The sequence below is a fragment of the Achroia grisella genome, unplaced genomic scaffold (assembly GCF_030625045.1).
Source record: "Achroia grisella isolate CSIRO2021 unplaced genomic scaffold, CSIRO_AGI_Agris_v1 utg402, whole genome shotgun sequence".
In the NCBI taxonomy this organism is placed as follows: Eukaryota; Metazoa; Arthropoda; class Insecta; order Lepidoptera; family Pyralidae; genus Achroia; species Achroia grisella.
Window position 1 is genome coordinate 6,778,213 of NW_026712841.1, and position 10,196 is coordinate 6,788,408.

At 39.0% G+C, this 10,196-nt stretch overlaps 1 protein-coding gene across 1 annotated transcript; it reads right to left on the reverse strand.

Moving 5' to 3' along the window:
• Positions 1 to 4,801: 4,801 nt before the first annotated feature.
• Positions 4,802 to 7,054, reverse strand: LOC131844563 (uncharacterized). Its single transcript, XM_059193476.1, has one exon. The coding sequence runs from the start codon at positions 7,052 to 7,054 to the stop codon at positions 4,802 to 4,804; it is 2,253 nt and encodes a 750-aa protein (XP_059049459.1).
• Between the last annotated feature and the right edge of the window lie 3,142 nt (positions 7,055 to 10,196).

The window sequence follows — 10,196 nt, forward strand, 5'->3', positions numbered from 1 at the left end:
TGTTTACTACTTAGAGTCACATTACCGATTACATTTTATATTGAAAATCAGTGTCGTTTTTTTTATACTACTATGGTGGCAAACAAGCATACGGCCCATCTGATGGTAAATGGTTACCGTAGCCCATGGACGCCTGAAGCACCAAGGGTGTCACGTGCGCGTTGCCGACCCTTAAGAAACCTTAATATACCCTTCTTGAAAAACCCCATGCTGTAGTCTTGTGAGAAAACCTCGGCAGAAAGTTCATTCCACAATCTAAGTGTACGCGGGAGGAAGCTCCTCTGAAACCGCACTGTCCGAGACCACTTAGGTCATGGTTTTAGTAATGGCATGGCATAATGCTGAGATGGGTCCCTTACATACACGTCAGTACACAGTGACGTAGTAACGATGCTCCACAGTGGTGGATAAGGTGTACTTTTTATGCATATTCAGTAGGTCTGAGAATCAGCTACTATCTATATTTCATATCCCTAAGTGATAAGGGCTTTTTTAAGGGACATTTTTTATATGTGGCTATAAAAAATAAACACAACTCCAAATTTTCACCCTCAATCCCAATTGTTTTATACAGATATTTTAATGTATATGTCAAAACAACGTAGGCGAGATCACCTAGTAAAATATAAAGAACAAGATAATCTATTCTACACTAACAAAAGGAGTGACGTGCCTGTTAGAATTTGGTGATAGGCATAAATAAACGAGATATCTGAAATCATTACGAGAATTTCCTGTCTGGCTTGTGTCACGCTTGGCATTTCTAGAGGATTGTTAAACTACAATTAATTATTAACACGCTGCAGCGATGTACCGTCAGCACAATCATTAAAAAAATATATCTAAACCTAGCATCCGTAAATGAAAACAGAATTTTAAAATTCGGTTTGTTTCTACACATTTCATTATGAAACTATGTTTGTAGTTTTTCCAGTGGTTATTAGAGATCCAAACCAAAACGGAAACCTTACTGTAAAAAATTGTCGTTGGTCTCTCAGTCACACTCTATGTTTCATTTCCAACATACAACTAATTCTATATTTTTGATATATTTTAATATATTGTTTGCCCAATTATAAAAAAATAAAGACATTTTTACTTACGCCACTTAAAGCAGAGGCTAAAAATTTCAAATACTTTAATATTATTAGAATGTACAAATTAATATACGAAAAAGATTAATTTGTACATTCTAAAACCGAATAAGGAAATACATATCATTTAGTTGGGTCACCAACTAAACTTATAGTGGAAATTTCTAATCATTACATAATATAAAACAAAATCGCTGTCGCTGTCTGTCCGTCCCTATGTATGCTTAAATCTTTAATACTACAGAACGGATTTTTAAGCGATTTCTTTTAATAGAAAGAGTGATTCAAGAGGAAGGTTTATATATATAATACATGTACACTCGTGCGGAGACGGGACAAGTAGCTAGTAACTAATAAGATATAGTAATATATAAAGAAATTCTGCTTGTTATTCTATTCTTCGATCGGAACTGTTAGCATTCGAGTGGGATTCGCGCTTCACTATTTTTTCTGCTAGCGGTACTTGATGTTACTGTAATAGCTTTGTGCTTTCACGAATAGTACATACAATACATACAGAGGACAGCACATGGGTAGTGCTTATACATTATCAAGTGGTTGCAGAGTGCATGGAATTCATTCCCGGGCTAGGTACAGCAATATTGGTTTGCAAGCTATGAGGTCGCACTAAAACACCATTCTTTGTTTATTTAATCATTTTTAATGGATGATAATGGAATAATATTTTAGGAGATTAGCTTTAATTTCTATTTGTATACAAATAATAATTAATTTACTCAAATTGTTTGAATTGTTTGTGCATATTAATATTTTCAAGGAATACTTGAATAAAAAAAGTCTAATAAATCGAGAAAAAAACACGATTCATAATCTGATCCCCGCAAACAGTGAAAGAATTGAGGGGAGGGGAATGATAGTTATGAGAACTAGTTGAGATAAGGTACCTTGGCTAGCAATGTACCTTATCAGGTAAACCTCCACGTGGTCCCCACTGAAATATGTTTTTTTTATAATGATAATGGAATCGTGTATTCGCCTGCACAAAAAGTATACACTGGAGGATAATATGATGAATATGAAGTCGAGACAGTCAGCACATAGTGGCAAATTCACTAGGAATTTATTACGATAGTTTTCAGGGGAAACCGCGTGGATATCAACCTAACATAGATAGATAGATAGATAGATAGATATATCGTTTATTTGTTTGTTACTAGTCACACACATAACATGTTCATAAGAATATAAAAATACATAATACAACATAAGATTTATAAAATTGTGTTTTATGTGTGATCTGTAGCAATACAAAAAGGTCGAAGCTCAGCGTGGAACATTGTTCAGGGAACAAAACACTGATTTTCAGCTTCAACCCATTTGAGGGTACGTGAAAATAATAATTAAAATAAATAAAAAATAAAAAGGAGCAATATTATTAGTGATTGTCTGTGTGGTGTGTTTATAATAAAAATAATGTAAATAGTTCAGAGTATAATTTCATATAATTTTAACTGAGTGGTAAGGATCAACAAAAAGAAAAAAAAAAGAAAATATTAATAAGAGTAACATAGAGAAATAAAAAACAATTTTTTTTTTAAGAACCTTTACCGGAGATTACAACCGCTAGCCAAGAAATTTCTGTGGAATGCCTAAAATTTGTTTTTCTAATAAGTATTCTTTGTGATGTTTTTTAAAACTGTGTACGGTAGTCAGATGCCTAAATGGTGGCGGGATGTTGTTCCAACATTGTTGGCGACAGCTCCTCAGGGAGAGCAGTGGACTGTATCGATGGTGGGGTTTAAAAGAAACGGTTGTCTCTCGAAGCCTGTTTATTCTCTCCACAGAAGTTTCACAATTGAGTTATAGCCGTATTCGATGTTACATTCAAGTTTCAGCCGCTGTAGCTCAGACTGTATGGCGTCTATAGGAAACTACCGCGACTGACTTTACAATAATAACGGACTATAACTGCCGTCCGTACTGTGTTCGATTATGACAGCCGTCGGCATATAACAATCCGACTATGACTGTCTGAGTCCCTCTATTATAACAGTATTATGACTGCATTATAACTATATTACGACTAACTCGATACAAAAATTCCTCGCCTTATATATGGGAGGTATAGACTGTAGTGGGGACTACAGTCCTTACAAAATTCTTACTGGCAATAAACCAAACCTTATTTCTATCAGACAATGCACAACGTTATACAACTTCATAACAATATCTTTGCACATTGCCGAAATTCCCTTACTTCTTTATTCTCACAAACTAACAGTTACTCATAAAGAATGCATTGCATTTTACAACTCCACCCAAGAATATTTAACATTGGTGCAATAACCAATTTCCTTGTCTAATTACAATGCACTGTAAACACGGATTGGACAATATTCATAAAGACATGAAAAGACCTGCTCCGTCCGTTAGTCTACAATAAGAATATGTTTACAATAAGAAACCCTACGGTCATCATAAACCCAATGGGTTGAAAATAGTAACGGTGTTATCTTATCACAAAAGGCCAACAAATATTCATTGTGTTTATAAACAATGAATGCCAAATGAACGCTGGTACCCAAACAGATGTTCAACCGTTATCGTAGTTTTAAACAGTGAATCGATGTCTTATTCTAAAACAGCACTTTTAAAAACTAATATTATTTCTAAGTTATTGTCCAATTTCAACACACAACTTATTGTCTACCTAATCTACACAAATATTATAGGTGCGTCGCGACGCCGCTTATATGTGTCGCCTGTCGTCAATATCCTCCCCTCGGCGTAGACTCGTCGCAGCCTCCTTTCACTGGTAGACGGCGACTTCTTGTAACCTCGGTGTCAGCACGGCCAGTTTACTCGTGGGCCGACGAAATACACCTCCTCGCGTTCGCACGTTGGCACTGCGTACTACACCATCGGCTCCCGGATGTACTGTTTCGACGACGCCTCTTGGCCACACGTTGCGTGGCAGTGTATGATCTACTACGATCATAATGTCACCTATATCAATGTTTTCTTTGTGCTTATTCGCATCTCGGATGTGCCGATTCGTTGTTAAGTAGGTAAAGAGCGCTATCCATCGCCTTTCATGCCGTCTCCCTATTGTAATTGTAATAGGGTTGTAGTGATCAATGCCACAATTTGAAAACGGCCTATGAAATGGCTGTAATCTTTCCCTTGGCAGGTCTCTCATACTCGGTGGTGTGGGCATCTTCTTTCGTACTCTACACCAAAGATAGCTTCTTGCTATTACTCGTACGGTTGGTCGGAGATTTATTATATAATATATCTGTCGTATATCATTTACGACTCTCTCGTTGTTAGCGTGTCCAGCGGATCGGTGCTGTTTTTCTATGAGAATATCAATCAATATCTCTATTTCAGAGCCGAATGAGTTGCGTAGTGTTTCTTTAATCCACACGCGTTCAGCCTTTTTCAGGTGTTCAATGTCGAGAAGTGCGTTCTTATTTCGACATTTATCTCTAAACAGAAACAGCATCGCTGTAGCGCGTAGCACTCGGTTGTAATTTGAAAAACGCCTTACATCTGGTAGGCTACGTTCACTACAGTTTGTTGAATATACTGTTACCGTTTCCTCGCTGCGGGCGAGATAGTCAGCTGTTTTCGGTCGTTTCAGTGCCATGTTATTACTTGATGGCAGTGTGACGTCATCATTACGCCTCGGCAAGCTGACTTTGTATGCACCGTCATCCTTACGGTGCGCGGTTGTCTCGAAACAATTAATTGCTCGTTGATCTGTCGACTTTATCTTCATTTTTTTTCTCTATAGCCAACGCGTCGGTGTCGAAGTGTTGCTCGACGTGCTCGTGCAACCGTTTATTTTCTGCTACTGTTGTAACATGCAGCACCTGTGCCGAGTCCCTTTTGTTCGTTACGCGGGGAGTGGTACCGTGCAGTACCCAGCCTAACTGCGTTAATGACGCGGCTGGCTCGTTTCTCCTACCCATTTTTAATTTTCTTGTAACGATAAGCTGCCAGTTGTCCGATCCGATTAGCAACTGTGGGCACTCATTATCGTAGCATAACTTATTCGGATTTAAATCCTTTAAATGATTTAAATCTAACAGTCGTTTAGGTATAGACTGACTAGTGAGCTTCATTTCTGTGACGGTTCTTGCATTTATTTTATATTTGCGTCGGCTCTGTCCTTGTATCTTAATCTGTACCGATCGACTATTTATTTCGCATCGGTCAGCATTTATTCCATGCATGTTTAGTGGGTGAATCGGTCCGTCCGCCCCCACTGCTTTTGCTATTTTTTCATCCAATAGCGTAACTGTAGATCCCTCATCGAACAGTGCATATATTCTTTGTTTTCCTTTCGGGCCAATTACAGTGACTGGACATACTTTTAATTTGATGTCGGTACTCTTGTCAACTGTCGTTGTCGTAACCGCTTCGTTGTCGATGTCTTCAGCGTTGTCACCGGTGTTTGCGCTGAGCCCTGTGTGTTGGTGCAGCAGCGGGTGGTGGCGAAGCTTACACGTGCTGACGCCGCACGATATTGCTTCGCAATTGTGACGTTTATTTTTACTTACGAGACATTTAAAACACAGACTGCCTTTTTTAACAACGTTCCATCGTTGATCGATTGTTTTTGTTGTGAATTCAGGACAAACTGTTAACTTGTGTTGTCCTCTGCAGTCTGGGCACACAATCGTGTGTCCCTTATTCTCATTTTCTACAGTTTCAACTGTAAAAACATGTCTCTTATTCCTAGGCGGTATCGCTGTCTGCCCATGCATCGTGGGTGATCGCGGTATTTCTTTTTTTACGTATGTAGGCGCCGAATATCCATATTTCATAGCCCTTCTCGCCTCTTGCGTAAGATGGTTTGAAAGTTGAATTATGTCTGGTATATCCTGCTTCTCATTTTTCTCTGCAAATATATACCAGTTCGATCGTTGATGGGGACTCATTTTCTCCAGTACTTCCCTGGTCAGCATCGGGTTGAACAGATAACCTTTTTTTACTTGACTCAGAACTGTTACGATGTTTTGTACTTTAACTGCGAATGCATTAAATTCGCTAGTGGACTGCCCTGGTCGTGGCAGTCGCTTCAAGTCTTCAATAGCACGATCGGCTATTATTTCGGGATGACCGAAGCATTGTTCCAGCGTTTCCATAATACGATCTGGATGGGTCGAGGCATTTAGCAACGGTGCTACAATTTCTCTAGCTTGACCCCGCAGACTGTTTCGCAATCTCGCTATGTTTTCGACTGCTGTAAAACGATACAGTGCTGTCGTCTCCGTCATAGCTGCGCGGAATTGAAGCCATTCCCACGGCGAGCCAGTAAATATGGGTAAATCAGTAGCTTGTCGTGGTGGTGGCCTGGACTTCATCAGAAATTCTACCGCGCTCGTTAGCTTGTCTAAGGCTCGTTCCATTATGTCCGTCGGTGTTGATGATCGTCGATGCTGGTCTTCATTGTTCTGTGTCTTGATCGGGGTTTTTAATTGTTCCCCGTTCTCGTGGCGAGTCGGTTTGGTACTTATAAATACCGACTCCCCTCGTATGTTGTCCGTGGGTGGTCCATTTTGTTTCAACCACTCCTGGACACGATGTTCGTTCTGTTCTGGTTCCCCTGGGTCTGCTGAATATCTGTTCGAGGCGGCAGTGTTCATTGCTAGCTTCTGACGTGTACGATTGTCCATTTTAGGATCCATGTCAGCTAGTTGCGTCGCCTCGTCCTGCACGCTTCTTATAGATTGTACGGACGGTGTCGGTGTTCCTCTTCTATATTGTGTGACTTCTTGCCTCATTGCGGTGGCGGTTGACGGCCCGGCGAATTGTTCGGCGCCGGCCGTCCAATTTTCAACCTGATATCCGCGGCGTGTGGAGGGTACGGTGTCACCGGGGCTCCGATGTTCCTGGGGGCCCACCCTATTCATTGACGGTGACTGTGGTGATTTTTCATCTAGCGCTGCCGCTTGTTCATCACGTTCCGCTTGGCCTCTTGTGACTACCATTTTATCTCCGTAGGTCGCTGTCAGCAGATCCGGCGCTCGAAGGTCCAACACTGTTGGCGACAGCTCCTCAGGGAGAGCAGTGGACTGTATCGATGGTGGGGTTTAAAAGAAACGGTTGTCTCTCGAAGCCTGTTTATTCTCTCCACAGAAGTTTCACAATTGAGTTATAGCCGTATTCGATGTTACATTCAAGTTTCAGCCGCTGTAGCTCAGACTGTATGGCGTCTATAGGAAACTACCGCGACTGACTTTACAATAATAACGGACTATAACTGCCGTCCGTACTGTGTTCGATTATGACAGCCGTCGGCATATAACAATCCGACTATGACTGTCTGAGTCCCTCTATTATAACAGTATTATGACTGCATTATAACTATATTACGACTAACTCGATACAAAAATTCCTCGCCTTATATATGGGAGGTATAGACTGTAGTGGGGACTACAGTCCTTACAAAATTCTTACTGGCAATAAACCAAACCTTATTTCTATCAGACAATGCACAACGTTATACAACTTCATAACAATATCTTTGCACATTGCCGAAATTCCCTTACTTCTTTATTCTCACAAACTAACAGTTACTCATAAAGAATGCATTGCATTTTACAACTCCACCCAAGAATATTTAACATTGGTGCAATAACCAATTTCCTTGTCTAATTACAATGCACTGTAAACACGGATTGGACAATATTCATAAAGACATGAAAAGACCTGCTCCGTCCGTTAGTCTACAATAAGAATATGTTTACAATAAGAAACCCTACGGTCATCATAAACCCAATGGGTTGAAAATAGTAACGGTGTTATCTTATCACAAAAGGCCAACAAATATTCATTGTGTTTATAAACAATGAATGCCAAATGAACGCTGGAACCCAAACAGATGTTCAACCGTTATCGTAGTTTTAAACAGTGAATCGATGTCTTATTCTAAAACAGCACTTTTAAAAACTAATATTATTTCTAAGTTATTGTCCAATTTCAACACACAACTTATTGTCTACCTAATCTACACAAATATTATAGGTGCGTCGCGACGCCGCTTATATGTGTCGCCTGTCGTCAATAAACATTTTGTTGCTTGGTAGCGGAAGCTGCCAGTAAATGCCACAGTTCTGTGTACTTGAAATGATAATTTCGAACAAATGAATCTGCATCCATACATACGAGAAGAGAAATTTAGTTTTTTAAAGAGATAAACTGGCTGTTCACTTTTTATTACATCGAACAATAGACTAGCCAGGTGTAACTGTCTTCGCGATTCCATATTTAAAATTGAAGCATTGTTTAAATACGGACTAATATGGCTTCGGGGGGGAATATTAAAGCAAAAACGACAACATGCATTTTGCACTCTTTGAGTCAGGCGTTGAGTTCTAGCCAATAGTTGTGGTCCATACACAATGTCTCCATTATTAAATTTGGATAGGATTAATGATTCGCATAGTGTAATACGAACTCTTTCCGATAATAAATTATACCTTAAGGCGATAAAAACATTGTTGTACTACATTTAAAATATGCTTTTCAAATCGCAGCCGACTGTCAAAAATAATCCTCAAGTTTCGCGCTTCTTCAACTCGTTCTATACTCTGGTCCAGGATATTTACTGTAATATTTTTATTTATTATGTCAGTAATTTGTTTTTTTGATCCAAGAATCATATACTTTGTTTTGTTAGGATTAATAACCAATGCATTTTCTTGTGACCAGGCAGCAATTTTCTCCAAGTCCCTATTAAGTTTATGAGCAGCGTCAGTAATCGCAGCGGGTGTTCCAGAGATATAAATTTGTATGTCATCAGCGTAACAATGAAAATTACAATAGTTTATTGCATTTTCAATGTCAGCACAATAAATAATGAAAAGAAGTGGCCCAAGTATCGAACCCTGAGGTACTCCATACCAGCTTGGGCTCCGACACTGAGTAGGAACCATCCAGCTTTTGTATTTTTACCGATTGGTATCGGTTGCTAAGGTAACTATGAAACCATAGTGCCGATCCAAACCATAATATGTCAGCTTAGAAAGCAAAAGAGGTACATTTAAACAATCAAAAGCGCGAGAGTAGTCGAGTAAAGTCAAAATAGTACCATTACCAACATCTTGTGAAGCAAGAATATTATCTACAACATCCAGTAAAGCAGTGGTAGTGCTTTTACCTTTACGGAATCTGACTGATACTTTGGCAGGATGTTGTTTGTTTCAACGTATTTCAGCAACTGAGTATGAACGGCTTTCTCCAAGACTTTGGACAGAAAGGATAGTATACTTATAGGTCTGAGATCATTAAACTCGGCAGGATTATTAATTTTGATAAAGGAGTAACCAATGCATGTTTCCATTGACTAGGAACTTTTGACGTAACAATAGATTTATTAATTATGTTGGTTATAATTGCTAGTGTACGAGGAAGAGTCAGTAGTATCATGTCTCTACTCACCCGATCACTACCCAATGCATTAGATTTTATTGCCGAGATATACCTAGCGACATCACTCTCTGACACCGGCTGCAATTGAAAAGTAGCTGTACCATACCTATGAAACTCAAAGTAAGTGAGTTTTGATAAAGACACATTATTTGGTCCAGGTACATTTAAAAAATGTGCATTAATGTTATCGGGGTTATTGAAGAAGAACGGTAGTATGTCACTTTTATGGAGTCCACGGAAATATTTTCCTTTAACCTTTTCCAGAAAATTTTACCATTACTTTGTTGAGAGTTTATATGATAATTATAGTAAGCTCGCTTTTCCCGATCAATACTACTGTGAACGAGATTTTTAAGGTCTTTATAATATCTATTATGTACCTCCAATCCTGTCCTCCTATACATTAACAGTGCTTTATTACGCAAGTCAATCATACGTCTGATGGTATCGGTTACCCATGGTAGTGAATGTTTGCCATTAATTTTAATCCTTTTTTCAGGAGCATGTCCATCAAAAAGGAATAGCAACATCGAGTTAAAAGTGTCGACCATCAAGTCGACACAAGGCAGGCTGTTAATATATTCCCAATGTATAGAATTTAAATGTAGATTAAAATATTCCAGGTTGATATCCTTGATGGGTCGAAGTATAAAATATTTAGTTGGCATTTTACACTTTTTTATTGTGAGCTCAAAATTA

Excerpts from the sequence above, each read along its gene's own strand:
- LOC131844563 (XM_059193476.1), bottom strand. The coding sequence starts at position 7,054 with ATGGTAGTCACAAGAGGCCAAGCGGAACGTGATGAACAAGCGGCAGCG.